Source organism: Dreissena polymorpha, unplaced genomic scaffold (assembly GCF_020536995.1).
Source record: "Dreissena polymorpha isolate Duluth1 unplaced genomic scaffold, UMN_Dpol_1.0 chrUn012, whole genome shotgun sequence".
Classification (NCBI taxonomy): Eukaryota; Metazoa; Mollusca; class Bivalvia; order Myida; family Dreissenidae; genus Dreissena; species Dreissena polymorpha.
Genome location: NW_026273326.1, coordinates 128,839 through 149,103, shown reverse-complemented (window position 1 = coordinate 149,103; position 20,265 = coordinate 128,839). Strand labels below are relative to the sequence as shown.

Sequence of the window (20,265 nt, the reverse complement as noted above, 5' to 3'; positions counted from 1 at the left end):
AGTTAATATCCATCCACATGCATATTAAACTTGCAATAATCTATAGATTCTTAAATACACCATTTGATCATAAGCTCTTTAAGAATAGCTATTAATTTCAATCAGTATTTTTTTTTAATTATATATCATAAGGGGAAAACTATTGTGATGTTAATGATATATTAAATGGGTTAAAATAATATATTTTATTTGTTTACCCATAGACCTACAGAATCTATAGGTCTTTGGTTTACCTTTCAATATTTTGCACTTGACAACCTCAGTTCAAAGCTATTTCATTAAACTGTACAGCTTAACAAATATAATAAAGCAGAATACGCATATGAATCTGATTATACACAGATCCACTAACATATAAATCAAATCATGTTTGTCTCTTTCCATTTTCGAACGATACTCATCTTATTATAATAAATGCTTTAAGTTTGTGAGTAGACCGTTTTCCAAAACTCGCTTCCGTGACGCACATTCACTGTGCAGATTTCTGATAAATATTTTTTTCAAATCTCAAATGTAGAATGTTGCGTTAATTTACACACGCATTACATTACTCTCTAATGACCATATGATATCCGTTGTTAATTTGAATGGTATTTATTATTTTCGCTGTTAATTGCAATTTCTCGTCTGCTTGCCGCCATCTTGGACGTGTGTAATAACAGGCGTGCTCAATCCTGATACATCTACAATCTTCAGTATTCTCCGCAATAGAGAGAGAGATGTGTATACTGGATAGCAACGTAAAATCGTATATATTCGGCTAAATTTGTGAACCAATACGCAAGTCAGTTGTCGTTCGGTGACAACTCGACAAACTCGATCAGCACTCGTTCCCAGGGAGGCTTGAATTTCAATGTTTTTTACTACGCAAGCGCCAAAATGATTATGATCGATACATTACCCGATAAGACTGAAAATAAGCGAAAGTACGGTTAAAAACTGAATTTTGATCGATGGATCCGTAGTTTTTCAGTACAAATCCGTAGTGCGTAATTTAGCCAAATAATCCGTAGTAACTACGGCTAATCCGTAGAAGTAAACAGGTCTGCTATGTGGGCGGGGCGCTGCAGGGTTGGTAATGGGGCCATGCATAGTTGAGATTAACTGTATTGTCATAAGAGAGGTTCAGTATCAATTTGAAGTGAATCGGTGTAGAAATGAAGAAATTATAGTAAAAGGCAATTTTAGGTGGGCGTGGCCTATGTGGGCATGGCCTATGTGGGCGGGGCGCCCCAAGGTTGGTAATGGGGCCATGCATAGCTGAGATTGACCGTATTGTCATAAGAGACGTTCAGTATCAATTTGAAGTGAATCGGTGTAGAAATGAACAAATTATAGTATAGGCAATTTTGGGTGGGCGTGGCCTATGTCGGCGGGGTGCCCTAGGGTTGATAATGGGGCCATGCATAGCTGAGATTGACCGTATTGTCATTAGAGAGGTTCAGTATCAATTTGAAGTGAATCAGTGTAGAAATGAAAAAATTATAGTAAAAGGCAATTTTGGGTGGGCGTGGCCTATGTGGCCAGGGTGCCCCAGGGTTGGTAATGGGGCCATGCATATAGTTGAGATTGACGGTATTGCAATAAGAAAGGCTCAGTTTCAATTTGAAGTAAATCGGTGCAGATATGAAGAAGTTAATGTAAAATTACATTAAAAAATGAGTGAAAATCTCTGACCCGGCCCGCCCCAACCCCCATAACTTTTGACCCAGGGGTCAGATCAAAATTCCATCACTGTCACCGTCGCACATATGCTCATAGCTACCATGTATGTAAGTTTCAAGGTTCTAGTGCTAATAGTGTAGGAGGAGCAGGTGGCCAGGACGGACGGACAGACCCACATCACCACAATATCCCCACTTTTTCTCCGAAAAACGTGGTGATAATAAAATCAATTTAAAAAGAAATGTTATTATCAAAATAACTCAAAGTATTTGAGTAAACAAACTTTTTCACATTTGACACATGTATTAAAGGATTAAACAATTAAGTCACATAAATAACTTGATCCCAAAATAAACAATTGTTATCTTATCTAAACTGACCATTACAGTTTTGAGCAACCAGGTCCAGGTGTCATAAAGGGTTTCTAAATTATTTTGTCTGGGGTCCCATATAAGCAATAAGCATGTTAACACACTAAGCATATTTGCTTCCCCCTACTGTCCCTCTGTGTTGTTAAACGCAAACAAATATTTCTTCTTTTTAATTCATTATAATTTTTAAAACATTCAATGGCCAGCAGATTGAGTTTTCTAAACTCTTCCTGTGCCGCCACCAGATATATCCAGTCAGGCAATTTAACCCGGCTCATGTGACAACCGGATATATCCGCCAAATCTCACTATTTAACAAACTCCATTAAATGATGCTCATCAGAGAAAATCCAATGTTGTCACCAACTTTATAAAACATAATCCAAGTGCTTAGACTTTTCTCCAATTTCCATTAATATAATTGTATTTTTTATACATTTTTATCATTATTAAATTTATTGTAATACATTCCCTGGATGTGGAAAATGAAAAAAAAAATCCAAAGTCTTCAGTCTGGTCTGGCTTTCGCCCTGTCCCTAATTAGCAGCATGCTATACAATTTGAAAGCCTATATCTGACCTACTTTGTCTGATAAAGAAATGTTACCCTGTTAAATGATTGTACAACATAAATCATAAATATAACGATCCTGTTTAACTAAATATTTAAAAAGATCTAAAAACTGATTTAAGTTGCAATTGATTTTTTATTGAAAACATGTTTTTTTCAAAATATGCTGTTTTGTAAAGAAGAGACAATTTGAAATACATTGGAAAAATGAACAGCAATATTAATGTTACTATCAAGTATGCTTGTATGATTTTATCATATTTTAAATGTGTAGTTCTTTATCAAAAAGTCCCCTAAACGAAACTGTGTTCATGAACATATAGACTGAAGGGTTTAGAAAAAATATCAAAGTAGCAAACAATGTGCATAAAGACTACATGTGTATGTGAAGAAATTATATTTATGCCCCACCATTACAACAAAAATATTTATTATTGAACATAAATTTACCTGTGGGATTAAATATGAAGCTACCACTTAAGTTGCGAGAATTTTTATTCAAAATGTAGTAGAAAGAAACACATTCAAAACAAGGGCTGTTTGTAAAACATGCATGCCCCCTTATATGGGCTATAAGTTGTAGTAGCAGCCATTGTGTGAATACGTTTTTTGTGGTGGTGGTGGTGGTGGTGGTGGTGGTAATGGTGGTGGTGGTGGTGGTGGTGGCAATGGTGGTGGTGGCGGTGGTGGAGGCGGCGGTGGCGGCGGCGGTGGTGGTGGTGGTTATTGATACAATGCATTACAAAAATGCAGTAAGCCTTACATTTGGTAAAATTTAAATATATTACAAGGGAGGCAAATGCTGTAACAAAAAGAACATGCATAAACAGTAGTTGTTTCCATTGTTTGAACCATGCTAAATCCTTAAAATGCCAATTTCCAGTAACTGTTACCTTCACCTGTGACCTTGACCTTTGACCTAGTGACCGCAAAATCAATAGGGGTCATCTGCGAGTCATGATCAATGTACCTATGATGTTTCATGATCCTAGGCACAAGCGTTCTTGAGTTATCATCTGACAACCACCTGGTGGACGGACAGACAGACCGACCGACAGACCGACCGACATGAGCAAAGCAATATACCCCCTCTTCTTCGAAGGGGGGCATAATAATTCAGCAAGAATAAATGATAAATGTTTGAGTGTGTGTAACATAGAAAACCTACATGTGTAACAATTGTGTCAGTGGCTGATTTACTGTGGAAGTAGGTGAGTGTTTATTTTATATTGAACATTATTTTGTCTGTTCACTTGGATATTGTTATTCTGGATGCATTATTTGGACATACAATAGACAAATTCTTTTTTTTAAGGCTACCAGTATGGCAAATATTTTTTGTGTTATGATCTGCAGAACATCATGTACTGCAATATAACTTATATATCTAAATAAAGTGGTACATTTTTGGAGAACTAGTAATTTTAAGGAAAGAAAACATTGTGTAGGACAAAAAATAAATTTGTTACTTACAGTTCCAATAACTTTGTCGGCAGATGACTCAAGAATTTTAGGTTCATAGTTGCGACCCTGAAACGTTAGAGAATAAAAGCATAAAAAGTAGAAATGAGGTCCTGGTTCAAGTCAAGTATGCTTTATGTTAGAAAAGAACAAAGATAATCTTAGCAGGACTTACTATGAGCTAAGGGCGAGGTTTCCCTCACAGAAACAGAGGTACATTGTATCAGGCTGCATAAGCAGCTATTTTTTCCTTCTTTGTATTGAAAGTACCTGTAAAAGGTACTTTCCGAAGTTAGGAAAAATGACCAACTTCCCAATTTTGATCTTAAAATTACCAAAAGGAAGGAAAGGGCAAACAATTTCTTCCAAAAAGCTCAATATCTGCAATTGAACAAATAAAAGGAGCACTGAAACTCAAGTTTTCAGCAAAAAGACATGATATGTAGACAGATATTATGTAAGTACATGTATAAACAAGGGACAAAATTGTCACAAAACCAGGTTTTCATTGTGAAAAAAAAATCTGATAAAGGGAGAAAACTCAAACTGAACTTTTGAAATGACCAAAAAAAATTAACCCCCTTTGTAAGTTTTTTTTTTTTTTTTTAAATCTATTTTTAGTCGTGGCGACCTTGACATTGGAGATATTGACGTGATTCTTTCGTGGGACACACCGTCCCATGATGGTGAACAAATGTGCCAAATGATTTTAAAATCTCACAATGAATGACATAGTTATGGCCAGGACAAGCTCATTTATGGCCATTTTTGACCTTTGAACTCAAAGTGTGACCTTGACCTTGGAGATATCGACGTAATTATTTCGCGCGACACACCGTCCAATGATGGTGAACAAATGTGCCAAATGATTTTAAAATCTGACGATGAACGACATAGTTATGGCTCGGACAAGCTCATTTATGGCAATTTTTGACCTTTGAACTCAAAGTGTGACCTTGACCTTGGAGATATCGACGTAATTATTTCGCGCGACACACCGTCCAATGATGGTGAACAAATGTGCCAAATGATTTTAAAATCTGACAATGAACGACATAGTTATGGCCCGGACAAGCTTATTCCGCCAGCCCGCCAGCCAGCCCGCCAGCCAGCCAGCCCGCCCGCATTCGCCAATCTAATAACCAGTTTTTTCCTTCGGAAAACCTGGTTAAAAATGGAGGAGGCAGAGTACACCCATACTATATAAAGACCTGCACCAAGGATAGCAGCCTACAGCTGGTCAACTACTAATGCCCAAACAACATTCATGATGCTATCACAACTAATGAAGCGTAAACATTTTGAAATATCTAACATTTAAGATATGTCACAATAATATATTGAAGTCATAGTATGAATACGTTTGAGGCAAGCAATTAGCTTGTAACATTTTCTTGACCTCAAATAACAGCCTGAAACCAGGTATTCTTGTGGTTCTAAATGAATAATCATTTGCATCATTCTGAACATCATGTTAATACATGTCAATCACATAAATATTTGAATAGACAATCGTCATTTTCTGATCATCGGAATTGGGCCGGGTCCCTTTTGATTGGGAAAAATCAAATTGTTTTGGCTTAAATTGGGATATTATATTTGCTATCTTTTTTTTAACAAATGCTTAAAATATGAGAAGAAAATTGATGTGAACGCGTTTCCCAAGTTTTAATTATAGACCTTGACGGGATATTAACTACCCATTTGGATCCCATTTGGAATATATATGTTTTTCGATTGGGAATGGATCCCTCTACAGACCCAATATTTGGTATAAAAACAAGAGATGCGTTTGTCAGAAACACAATGCCCCCTATTGCGCCGCTTTGAAGCCATAAATTTGACCTTTGACCTTGAACGATGACCTTGACCTTTAGCCACACAAAATGTGCAGCTCCATGAGATACACATGCATGTCAAATATTAAGTTGCTATCTTCAATATTCAAAAAGTTATGACCAAACTTTAACGAAGGTTAAAGTTTTAGGAACGAAAAATACAATGATATTTGACCTTTGACCTTGAAGGATGCCCTTGACTTTTCACCACTCAAAATGTGCAGCTCCATGAGAAACACATGCATGCCAAATATGAAGTTGCTATCTTCAATATTGCAAAAGTTATAAAACTTTAACCAAGGTTAAAGTTTTGTGACAACACATACAATGACTGACACAATGACAGACAGACAGACAGGCCAAAAACAATATACCCCTGATTCTTGATCCAGGGGCATAAAAAACACAATCATACTGACTTGACTTAAGAATAACATATAGTAATCAAATACTTAAATTGTAGGTAAAAAACAATACCATAGGCAACATCAGGTATTTTTTTAGTAAATAGGTTAGTTGACACTGTTCCAATTGAAAAAAGTCTGACCACAAAGATAATCAACATAAAAAGGACATAGGACTTGTATAATCCCAAGATCTTTATTAATTGTTTTAATTGTCTGACATAATTACACCTGCGTGCATCCATGTACGTACACAATAATTGTTTACATTGAATGGGAAATTTCCATTAAAGAATTACATATTGTAAACTTAGTTTCATTTTTCCCCCCTTATTTTAACGCATCTGTTTCCCTGGAATCTATTCATACTGGCAGTGACAGAAGAATTGACAGCAAGGTCACGTGGATTTATTTGTAAACAAAAGCAAGGGGCGTTAATGAAATATCGTGAATATAAACGATCCACAAGATTACCAGGTTAGAATAAGTACAGAAATTTATGTTGACTTAGTCAAACAGCTCATTTTTTATAACTGCAGACCTTTGGACATTTAGTGTATGAATATGTGGACTTTCTTTATCACCCCCGGAAACCCGATATGCTGGGAGAAGTTGGATGTGCTAGGAGAAGTTGCAGATAGATTTCGATGAATTTTGGTAGGGTAAATCCAGTTCTATAATTGTTTAAAGGCATTTATGATTAAAAAAAATATTTTGGTGTATGCAAAGGAGGTATTACCATGTATGTTAGAAAAATTCTGGTTATTAATATTCAGGATTTATTGAAATATAGCTATTTAAAGTCGACGATGCAGGGATTTGTCCCATATTTAGCACTTTATTTACAAATTTCTTTAAAGGTATGCCAGTGAAAAAGTTTTTGCACCAACAATTATATTAACCAATGTCCCGCGAGTAACATATTCGCCAGGGTTTCTTAAAAAAATTAGTAATGGTGAAAAAATTTTGACTTTACATTCAACATGTTGATGAAAAAATGATATGACATGGTGCTATACAAAGATGTCGAGATATGACATGAGTGCAGTTCATTTATAAACTTAAAAGCTCACTATTACAGCTGATGTATGCCCACTCTGATGCACTGTAGATCATTTTCATTGAACTTTGAGGTTTTACAATTATATCTGTTCTGAAGCTAAGTTAATTTCCAGCTTATTTGTATCTTTTTTTTATTGTTTGAAAATCTTTGCAAATGTAAAGCAATTGATTCATTCAGGTAAAAATATACGTCCGGTTGGCAATGTAAACATTTATACATGGTAATACCTCCTTTGCATACACCAAAATATATTTTTATTCAAAAATGCCTTTAAACAATTATAGAACTGGATTTACTTACCCTACCGAAATTCATCGAAACCTATCGTCAACTTCTCCCAGCACATCCAACTTCTCACAGCATATCAGGTTTCCGGGGATGTTTATGCTGATTAGTGAATGACTAACTGGGCTTTGGCTGCAGCTGTACTTCTTCTTGAATGCTGTGAGCTGTTATGGAAACAGCTCAGCGTTCTTCCTGATTAAACCAAATTCAATGTAAAAAGAATAAGTGTCAAGTTTGTCTATAAAATCAAATTCAAGTAACAAACAGCGTAACAAACACAATGCCTTTTGCCATCAATATAAGTGTGCCTGTTGTTTGTGGATAAATGTTCAAAACAATAAGTTGATAAAACAAGCGATGTGTTTGTGAAACACTATGTCCCCATATATATGACCTTTGACCTTGAAGGATGACCTGACCTTGACCTTTCACCACTCAAAATGAGCAGCTCCATCAGATACACATGCATGTCAAATATCAAGTTGCTAGCTTCAATATTGCAAAAGTGACATTAAATAAGCGATATTGACCCATATATTTGACCTTTGACCTTGAAGGATGACCTTGACCTTTCACCGCTCAAAATGTGCAGCTCCATGAGATACACATGCATGTCAAATATCGAGTTGCTATCTTCAATATTGCAAAAGTTATGGCAAATGTTAAAGTTGAGGCAAACAAACCAACAAACAAACCAACAGACAAGGCAAAAACAATATGTCCCCCACTATAGTGGTGGGGGACATAAAAACGACTTTTACGTTATCAAACCAAAAGCCTTAGCTTGTAATTGATGATTTGATCTTTCTTACAGAGATTCTGAAGAAAGTCAGTGTATTACGATTGGTTGATTAGACACTAGATCTATCTGTCAGAGGATTCCGGAGATAATCCATAGCATATTTTCAAATTCGGAATACTGGGCTTTTCCAATTGCAAAAACTTACACATTTTTTATGTTGATGAGTTTGAAACTTTGTATTAATATCACTATTATGCAAGCACACAACAAGTTACCATTACCGGACAATGTTTTTAAAAAAAATCCAAATCAGGTCCGGTAAACGGACCCATTCCCAATGGAAAAAAGTATATATTTTTCCCAAATGGGAGCTAAAAATTCCCAATGGAAGGTTTGCAACAAAAAATAATTTTTTCTAGATCTCAATATTTTGTTCATCTCCCATCCAAGTTAAACCATAGTAAATATAATACTGGACACACTTTTATTCACAATTTTGAAGCATATTTTGCAAAACAACAACATAACTAATTTCCCAATTTTAGTCAACACAACGCGAATTTCCAAAGGGGCCCGGCCTCATTCCCAAAATGGTGAAAAAAAAACACTAATCAGCCGGATCAGTAGCATAATAAACTTGTTCTGGTGAAAAGCAATACATGTTTTGAGACTTCTTTTACGCCAGTTTTATACAAAATTACCTTTGCTTACTGTTTCAGCGCATAGTCTTATTTTTTAAAGCAGGAAAAATGTATATGTGATACCTTTTTTTGGCCTCATATTTCATGCATTAACGGATCAGTTGTAACCATAACGGATCACATGATCAAAACCATTAAGCAGGGAATCTAACACGCTATTTGAACTGTCGAAACATGAACTGTGTTGTTTACAATGAACAAGATACATTGCCAGTAATAACTAGGCGTAAGCATTCTTGAGTTATCAACCGGAAACCATTTTACTATTTCGAGTCACTGTGACTTTGACCTAGTGACCTGAACATCAATAGGGGTCATCTGCCAGTCATTATCAATGTACCTATGAAGTTTCATGATCCTAGGCGTAAGTATTCTTGAGTTATCATCCGGAAACCATTTTACTGTTTCGAATCACTGTGACCTTGACCTTTGACCTAGCGACCTGAAAATCAATAGGGGTCATCTGCCAGTCATTATCAATGTACCTATGAAGTTTCATGATCCTAGGCTTAAGCATTCTTGAGTTATCATCCGGAAACCATTTTACTGTTTCGAGTCACTGTGACCTTGACCTTTGACCTAGTGACCTGAAAATCAATAGGGGTCATCTGCCAGTCATTATCAATGTACCTATGAAGTTTCATGATCCTAGGCCTAAGCGTTCTAATTGAGTTATCATCCGGAAACCATCTGGTGGACGGACCAACGGACGGACCGACATGTGCAAAACAATATACCCCCTTTTCTTCAAAGGGGGGCATAAATATTTATATATATTTTGGTTATTAATTGTTTTCTATGTGTGATCTTGTGTCTACACTTTACGTATGTAGTTTTGGGTGAATTATCTGTTGTAATTAAATCCTAAATAGATCGAAAAGATATGGGCATCTTATAAACCATGTAAATTGTTTGTTCATATCTAACCATTGATATTGAACATGGAACATAAATAAAACATTAAGATTGATATCATTTATTGAAAGAATGAACAAGATTTGCATATATATTTTAATATAATATTTTATCAATATGCATGTTATCACGCTTGATCCGTTATTGCTCTAATTCTTCATTTCATTTAAGGTGTTGCAAAATCTTAAACACGAATCAAAACTGAAATAGATTTTTGTAGGCAGAAATACTACTAAATGGCCTTTAGATTAATGTGTAAACTTCTTACTTTCCAAGAGAGTTACATGTATATCATGTGGCCCCGAATAATGTTCAACCTCGATTTGGAAACGAGACGGAAGTCAACAAAGTCGTATATACATGTCAGTAAAACATGCTGAAATGTTTGACAAAGAGTAGCTCCTATAAAGACTCAATCAATGCGTTTTAAAGAACAGGCCTTGAAGATGCTGTGTGCAAAATATCATCTAACAAGAGATGTGTTTGTCAGAAACACAATGCCCCCTATTGCGCCGCTTTGAAATTTTTTAATATTTTTTTTTACCTTTGACTTTGAAGGATGACCTTGACCCTTAACAGGGCTTTTCATCTGGAAATTGGGAAGAAGCCCTAGCCTTGCAAATTGGGAAATTTAAGCGCGATAAATGGCCATTTTGGGAAAAAAACTTTTAAAGCATTTCATCACAGGTAAATCATTTAATCAATTTTAAACAGTCACAATAATGGTTTGAACTTTATTTTTGTTATGAATTAATGACCTGGAAATGTTCTTTTCAAAGATTGGCCAGCTATATTTTCAAACAGATAAACTTTTCAACAGGTAACAGCAGTTTTTGAACAGTAAACTAAAAGTTATCTCCTTTTTCGTTATGACAGACTCTGTCACAGTCACACAATTCAGAACTTCACAAAGCCATTTCCCTTTGTTTTGCATTTTTAAACTTGTCAACTAGAAGCTCCCAGAAGTTTTTTGATCTTCTTTAGAGTCCAGGAGCTTTCGTTTCTTAACTGATTTTAGGTAATATTTACCATTATGTGACATTTTCAAACTGAAAATTCAGCGATGACACTGGTGACCTCCCTTGCGGCCCTCGTGCAAAAACCGACAATAAAACCCGTACTACGCAATATTCTGTTCTAGACTGGTACACAAATACAATTAAAATTCGGCTTAGCGGTAGTGGGGAAATACCTGAACTGAACTGGTAGCGAAAAAATCGATACCAGACAACAATTACGCAAAATAAACCTTCATCTTTGTTTATCGCTCGTGGAAGCTTTCAATGAAATTACAATCATCTACAAGACCAGTGAAACTATACCGAATAGTAACTTGGCTACAAAACACTATCCGCTGTGTTTATTTTTTTGATTTTCAGGGGAATTTCAATCGTTTTTTTTGGGAAGTCTTTCAGCCAGAGTTGGGAAAAAATAAGGCTTTTTAGAATTGGGAAGGAGCCGAATATCGGCCTCTGTTATATAAGGATGAAAAGCCCTGCTTAACTTCCACCACTCAAAATAAGCAGCTTCATGAGATACACATGCATGCCAAATATCAAGTTGCTATCTTGAATATTGAAAACGTTATGGCTAATGTTAAAGTTTTTTTCAGACAGACGGACAGACTGACATACTGACTGACGGACAGTTCAACTGCTATATGCCACCCTACCGGGAGCATAAAAATGTTAGCTATTTATAGCAATACACAGTCTTGGACATCAAAGTGATCCGCTATGGGTAGCCTCTAAACCTGTAAGTTCGTGCACCTTAAACTTTAAAGGCATATCTTTCATGAAAAAATCATTAGACAATAACTAAACTTGATATATACTTGATGATTTATCTTTTGTTTAACAAATAACGAGTGAAATATGTTGGTTGATAATGATAATAATAATTATAATAATGGAGTTACGTACCTTTAAACATTCATGAACATCGTAGTCTGCGTCACACAGAATTACCCTATAAGATCGTGCACCGATTTTGATGACGTCACAGCGAGGCCTTGGGATTTGTTTATAATACCCAATAATGCAATATATGTTTTTGTGAATATGTGTTTATTTGTATTAAATATGTGTTGTTTTAGATGAATTTCGTGAATAAACTGTGTTGAAAAGAATGGTTTAAACAAAACTGGTCTTCATAAAAACGAAATATGAACTGTGATAACTGTATCCAGAGGTGTAGATAAAGTTTATTTACTTACGGAAAAAAGCTTAATAAAATTCTATTCACAATGGGGGCATAAAAAGCTGTCACCCCTTCTAATGACAGTTGTTTTGTGACAAAATCCCGAATTGATACAGTGAGAACATTTATCCCAATAGGCCGGTCACGATCTTAACGTATGGTGTCGTGTCATCATTTAGTGGTTACAGGATAATTTATATCATATTTATTGTTTTTTCCTCATGATTGTTGTCTTATCTGCTGCGGAAATTCTCGCGTTACAAAAGTGAACAGTTAAAGGGCACGTGCGTTCGAATGTTGCTTAGAAGTTTACGTCATAAAAAAGTACACGATCTTATAGGGCTGCACGAAGTTATAGGAATAGAGGATAATGATTCGGTAATGGTAACTTGACTGTACCGCCCAGTTTCCGGGCCAGAGACTTGACATGAAATATGCCGTAACCAGTTGCAACTTCCAGTGACCTGGATGGAGGGGAAGGATTATTACAACGAGCTGCAGCTGCTTTACTTTAGTGTTGTCGACCTCAAATTTCCTTGACAAAATCAATGAAAAATTCACGCGAATGTGACATGCACAGACACAAAGTACAAACTTAGGAAATTATCAAATCGAAAGTAAACAATTTGAATTTACCTCTGTCGTTCCGGACCTAAATATTCTGAACAGTCTCGGACCACGTATCGCTTCAATGAAGAAAGACATGATTTCTGTTTTTCCCAGTTGCCAAACACAAATTTCTAAATATGTGCAATATTTTGTTGCTTGGGTTGTTACTTGAGACGCTTGCTGTCGACCAAGCATCTACAGCGTCTGTAACATGGCTACACTCCACTCAATCATTTCGTATCCCCTCCTCCCGTAGTACCAATATTATTTGCGCATAAGTTTCGTTCCATGCTCTCACCTACATTTCATCCAGCTATACTTGATCCAGTCAAATCTATGCGAGGAGGGTGTCGTAGTACCTGAGCCGAAATGACCTATTGACACGCACTCACTGTCGTATGTGACCAGGTGTGGAGATAAATTAGAGCCTCACTCACAATTTTACAAGAAAACGAATGCGATATAGATACCGTAACAAAACGCATACTACAGTACACTACAAAGACATAAACATTATATGAATACTTTACGTGGCTCGTATGGTCATTGTTAAACGTACCCCGGACAATAAAATTATACTTACACGTAGGCGTGTGCCTTGAAGCGTATTTTCGGTACCCGAGGTATAGTGTGGCACACTTCTTATTCTTCTGTATCGTCCCATGGAGGAACATTCCCACAGTGAGAATCGAACCCGTGACCTCCCAATCGTTAGGCATATCCACTATGCCACGGTTATGCTATTAAGAAGTACCTGAGCCGACAACGACCTGTAGCGCGAGCCGCCGACGTCCTGAGGCCGCCACCGAGCGCTGTGTGCGCGACCTCAAACACGGGATGTGCCTTCCGAAGTCCTCGGAAGGCCAACTATTTCGTTGAGTACAATTAACAGTGTAATTAATAATTTTCCTTAGGCTACCTGCCTTCTGATTATGAACTTAAAATAATCGAGTCGCTGCAGCTATATACAATGCGACCAAAGAGGGGACCGATGCCTTCAACGAACCATCCGGCTTCCGTGCAGCTACTAGCTTCGGCTTCCGCGAAGCTACCGGCTGCGACTTCCGTGAAGCTACTGGTTTCGGCTTCCTTGAACCTATTGACTTCGTGAAGCTACTGACTTCCAACATTCTGAAGTCCACTCTACAAGAAACAGCCCAGTGGGCATCCAACGTTGCTGCAACGTTGTATTTAGGTTGCATTCGAACGTTGCAGTTTGGTTGTACCAATGGTCTATATAAAAAAATTCCCGGCGTTTTTTCCCAACGTTGCTGCGACGTTTTTCCCAACGTTGCTGCAACCTTGTATTTAGATCGTATTAAAACTCAGTATTTTTAAATTCTATTTGTTTAATAATATAAAATATAATATTGTTTTTACTCCCAACCGCTTTTCGATTTGTATCGGCAGTTATGGACATTTTCGAATTCGTTTCTTAGAAAGAACCATTATTTGATGAGGAGTTAATGAAACGCTCCCCGAGTGGGAATCGAACCCACCAACTCCCGGTCGCTAGGCGGACACCTCATCCACTACACCACGGCGACAATAGAAGTTTCAAACAAAAATGTTGACTATTTATTTTTTGTTGAAACTTTGAAACTAGATTCTACCATTTTAATGCATAACACAACTTAAACAAAATATTTTATCCGGCGATTTTGAGTTAAAGTTCATCTTTAGCATCTTTAAGTTTAAGCAACTGATCTGTAAAATTAAAAAAATATTGAATTTCTAAAATTTACAAGAAATCATATTTCCATTGATGCTACGATTCCTACTCGGGGAGCGTTTTATTATCTCCTCTTTAGACACCAAGTACTGGTTCTTTCTAGAAAACGGACTCGACAGTGTGCATATCTGCCGATAATACTCGAAAGAGCGGTTGGCATTAAATATTTTTTTAATTTTATATTACTAAAAAAATAGAATTTTAAAATACTGCGTTTTAATGCGACCTAAATACAACGTTGCAGCAACGTTGGGAAAAAAAGTCGCAGCTACGTTGGGAAAAAACGTCGGGAAAACTTTCATATAGACCATTGGTACAACCAAACTGCAACGTTCGAATGCAACCTAAATACAACGTTGCAGCAACGTTGGAAAAAAACGTCGGGAAAACTTTCATATACACAATTGTGACAACCAAACTTCAACGTTTGAATGCAACCTCAATACAACGTTGCAGCAACGTTGGAAAAAAACGTCGGGAAAACTTTCATATACACCATTGTGACAACCAAACTGCAACGTTTGAATGCAACCTCATTACAACGTTGCAGCAACGTTGGAAAAAACGTCGGGAAAACTTTCATATGCACCATTGTGACCACCAAACAGCAACGTTTGAATGCAACCTAAATACAACGTTGCAGCAACGTTGGAAACAAACGTCGGGAAAACTTTCATATACACCATTGTGACAACCAAACTGCAACGTTTGATGAAACGTCCGGGTAATGTTTTGTATGAAACGTTGTGGCAACGTTCGGGAATGGTTGCCGACGTTGCGACCTAAATAATACGTTGCCACAACGTTGCATACAAACATTACCCGGACGTCCGGGTAATGTTTAATATGCAACGTTTTGGCAACGTTCGGAAATGGTTGCCGACGTTGCGAGCTAAATATTTCGTTGCAGCAACGTTCGCACAACGTTTGATGCCCACTGGAGGGAACTCTGAAGCGAGGGCGGCACCGTTTAATATTAACGTAAATACCCAACTGCTACAGAATACTGTTCATGCGAGTACTGCACCTTTCATTTTCGATGTGATCCCGTTAGCATCCGCAAGAGAACTGGCTAACTTTGCGTGTGTGAATGTCAGAGTTTATTTACAGGTCATCGCTGCGTCTTCACGACTACCTTATGTGCTGACCTGCCCCTGTGACCTTTCAGGGGAAAATATTTTAATTTTGAACCAAAGTAGGTCAAATTTACCCCAACACTGCTTGGGGTTTTGCCGAAGATTTATAATTATTATTATTGTTATTATTGTTTTTAATACAAATACACCAGTGCACGGTGGCGAATGAGACCTTATCGTTCACTGGTAAAAAAAAAGGAAAAGAAGGAGAATTTTATTAAAATAATAAAAAAATAAAATCATATAAGATCCATTATAATATCAATAGATAAATGAGTAGGTATATATTTCGTTAAGTGTATAAATGTTGTCCTATTATAACCATAATTAGTATTGTTATCATCATCATCATTAACTCCAGCATCACAATCATCACTAACATTATCATAACGATCAATGTCATCATTACCATTATCATCACCACCACCATCATTATTATTATAATTATTACCATTTATGATTTGTTGTGAATAGTTTGTTTACTGAAGTGAGTTTACTTTTATTGTGCTCTCCGCCCCAGGAGAGGTGTTAGTGGGGGGTCGAGAGGGATACAGGGAACGCCCCGCTTCCGGAGGCGTTTCTGGTTCTTTTAAGTGCCCGGTGTAGAGCATCGATACACTGCACCCCCGTTTAACGTCTCTCGCGGGAGACATGTTAGTCAGTTAGGTTAGTATTAACAGTATTAGTGAAATCAATTTACACACACACTAATAACCATATATATGAGCAGAGAGTGAGAATCTAGCAAATTGCAGAATAGGTATACAGCATCCTTCCTAAATTAGGCTGTTTACTCGTTGCCCATATATATCAAATATCATGCACTATAAACCAAATAATTTGAAAAATACGAGAGAGCATGCGATAGACAAGAGAAAAAACCGCCACCGTTGGTTTTATGTTTTCTTTTCATTGGGTCTGCATTCATCGGTGACTCAGAATTACCTAACTTGTGCATTTAACATTCCTGTCATATAGCGGACACAATGCACTGTTTACGCTACACTACGGGAAAGCATCATCTACACTACAGTAGGGAAAACAACAACAACAAATAGATTGATCAGCATCGTCACGTGCTAAACCCAGGAATTCAAATTGTGCATGCGTAGTGAATTGTATACATTTTATATATAAAATGATCAATCTACTTGCGTTATTTATAGTGTGTAAATCGTTGTGTCACCTTTCGTGATGTACTTTCGATTTCACATCGAGAAATTTTTATTACCGAATATATTGTAAATATGAACTTTTTTTCACGTAATGTAACATACCAGTTGTGATAATTTAATCAATCCAAACTAATAATTGTAAAAAAATACGGTATTTTAGAAATTTTCTTTTTTCGTAAATTGCGGTTGACGGTTATGGCAAGCGGTTCGACGCATAATCCCAAGAAACTAGGTTTCTCATGAGAACCTAGGTTCTCAGAATGAGAACCTAGGCTCTCATGAGAACTATGGTTCCCAAATGAAATCTTGGGTTCTCTTGAAAACTTAGGTTATCAGAGAGAACGACGTGAAAAGCTTTCGAGAACCTTGGATATCAAACGAAAACTTAAGTTCTCAGAATGAGAACCTAGGTTCTCATGAAAACCTAGTTTCTCATGAGAACCTAAGTTCTATGTGTCTATGAGAACCTAGGTTCTCATGAAAAACCTAGTTTCTCACGAGAACCTAGGTTTTCAAGCGTAAACTAAGGTTTTCAAATGAGAACCTAGGTTCTCTTGAGAAATCTGGTTTCTTGGGATTTCATAAACCTAGTTTCTCATAAGAACCTAGGTTCTCATGAAAACCTAGGTTCTCATGAGAACCTAGGTTCTCATGAGAAACCTGGTTTCTTGGGATTTCATAAACCTAGTTTCTCATGAGAACCTAGGTTCTCATGAGAAACCTGGTTTCTTGGGATTACATAAACCTAGTTTCTCATGAGAACCTAGGTTCTCATGTAGACATAGGTTCTCATGGGAACCTAGGTTCTCATGAGAACCTAGTTTCTCATGAGAAACCTGGTTTCTTGGGATTTCATAAACCTAGTTTCTCATGAGAAACCTAGTTTCTTGGGATTATGCGTCGAACCGCGAGCCATAATTAACCTCCAGTTTTTTCCCATTGCTTGGTACACGCTGGCGGCATATGTGAAGAATGATAAGAAATATACGTGAAACAGTGAATGTTACTCCCAAAGAACATTTTTTGAACAATGTTCAGACAATGCTAAGTAATATTCAACGAAACTTGTAGGAAACTTCTTGAGGAATGAAATTAGTAAAGTAATCGGTCGACATTGGTCTGAACAAGTTAATAAAAAATTAAACTGTTTATGAAATATATCTTTAATTGTAAATATTATTTTGAGACTTAAAATTGAAACAAATTCAGATCAATCTTTACATAATTCATTGTTACAGCATTTAATGAGTTTCAGATATTCAGTTCCCTTGTTCCGGCCTCAAACGACTGTACGGTACAGTTTTCTATTTTAAGTATGTCTGTGATAAAGTAAGCTATCATTATGGTATAAATAGAAGTTTAATCTCTATTGACAATGTGTAATAATGTATTATTCAATCGTAAGATATCAGCCCACACTGCAAGAAAAACTTATGCACTTAAGACTTTGGAAACATATTTCAATAACTTGAGATATCTGCAAAAATAAAGTTCTTAACGGTAGGTTTTCATTCTGTCCAGCCCGTGTGCAATCATATGTAAACCCCATTGATCCTGCGCGCTGAATAATATGTGTCTCGTATTCCAAACGAGCAAGATTACGCCGTCCGACGCGTAATTTTGGAAACCTAGGTTGTCATGAGAACATAGATTCTCATGAGAACCTATGGTTTCCAAAAGAAAACCACGGATTTAGTATTAAAGACGCGTAATTCAGAATACCTAGGTTCTCATGAGAACCTAGGTTCTCATGAGAACCTATGGTTCCCAAATGAAAACCACGGATATGGCAAGCAGTTCGACGCATAATCCCAACAAACTAGGTTTTTCATGAGAACCTAAGTTCTCATTTTGAGAAGCTAGGTTCTCATGAGAACCTAGGTTTTCAAATGAGAACCTAAGTTCTCATATGAAAACGTGGGTTATTGAAGCCATGTGCAATCTTCAAGCGAGAACCTAGGTTCTCATTCTGAGAACCTCGGTTCTCATGAGAAACCTAGTTTCTTGGGATTATGCGTCGAACCGCTTGCCATAGACGATCCCTTTAATACATCCGGTGAGATTGAAAATAGTTCCAGTCAAATGAAACACACCGCTTCCAGCTGGTTAGGGCATTTTGCTCAGTATCATATTGTAAAAATGGCGTGTGAACACGCAAAGTAACATTTTTGTGTCCAATTATTGAGTTAAAAAGTGTTCTGGATGGTAAAAAATGGCTACCAGGTGGTTGGATAATTTGCTATATATGATTATAGTAAATAGTTTGGAACAACTTTATCCTTGACTTAAAGTTAGTCTTCCCAGCAAACACATAACGTTATTACAACGTTGTGATTTGGTTGTATATTGGTAAGGTCATGAAATAACCTTATACGGACATTGCATGGGCGCTCGATGTCATTGACAATGTTTTATTTATTTATTTATTTGTTTTTTAGTTACCCGTTGTTTATTATAATGCATACACATACTAAATTAATAAAAATCTTCTGACAAAACGTCTTCTTAAAAAAGATAGTTCGACTATGTACATATATATTGACAAGGTAAATCATTCGTCATTTTCTAAAGCAACGGAAGTGCGTCATTATGCATAATTAAATCGCTGTCACCCTGATCGCTCACACTTTTTATGCATTATATATATTAAGTTGTGACACTTCCATGGATGCAATTTAAAAAGTTTTGTGATTTTAACTGGGTAACCTTTCACAAATGCTCTGAATAGACACTGTTACCGGAAGTTAATTGTTTTAGCCAGCTAAATGAGTATATTTGCTTTAAATGATTTTTGTAGATTGTTAATATTCGATTCTTTTTTAGTTTGTTGATGTACTTATGTTTAACCATTGTTAACAACTGAAAACATTACATTCATTCATTATTGAACTAAAATTCTTCAGTTTGTTAGGTTAACATTGTTTGATTGTTTTATAATTTTGTAATAAAATAATTAAAATGTGGCGTGTCGTGTAGTGTCTCAATGATACAGTTAGGTCATATTAAGGTTGCATTTTGGTTACTTTATAACGTTATTTTACAACGTTATAACAACGTTATATGGAGTTCAGAAAATCACGTCGTATGGACGTTGTAAAATAACGTTTTACGAATGTTATGTATAACGTTATTATAACGTTTTTACAACGTTATTGTGTTTGCTGGGTTGGTTTGTACGGTAACTGTTTTAAATATTTGCAAAAGAGTTATCTTTGTTTCTTTTCACCTCATGCTCTCCGGTGGGAGACTCGGTGCATTTTGGTCATCTTGTTCCCCAATTACTTTGTCAACATCGACATGGTTGAAATGACAGATGTGGTGAATATTTATTTGAGGATTCATTGATTCATTTTTAAATGGTTTCAGTTTGTTGTAAAATTGCTCTGGGATGGTCAGGCT

General features: G+C 36.4%; 1 protein-coding gene across 1 annotated transcript in view; it reads right to left on the bottom strand.

The window, feature by feature from the left end:
- Window positions 1–13,037, bottom strand: part of LOC127863516 (phosphatidylserine lipase ABHD16A-like) — a 61,468-nt gene extending 48,431 nt beyond the window's left edge. The window contains exons 1-2 of the mRNA XM_052403059.1: window positions 12,851–13,037; window positions 4,080–4,136 (exon numbers count right to left, since the gene is read on the bottom strand). Coding sequence (XP_052259019.1) covers window positions 4,080–4,136; window positions 12,851–13,018 — 225 coding nt within the window. The 5' untranslated portion in view covers window positions 13,019–13,037. The remainder of the gene's footprint in view (window positions 1–4,079; window positions 4,137–12,850) is intronic.
- Window positions 13,038–20,265: the final 7,228 nt, after the last annotated feature.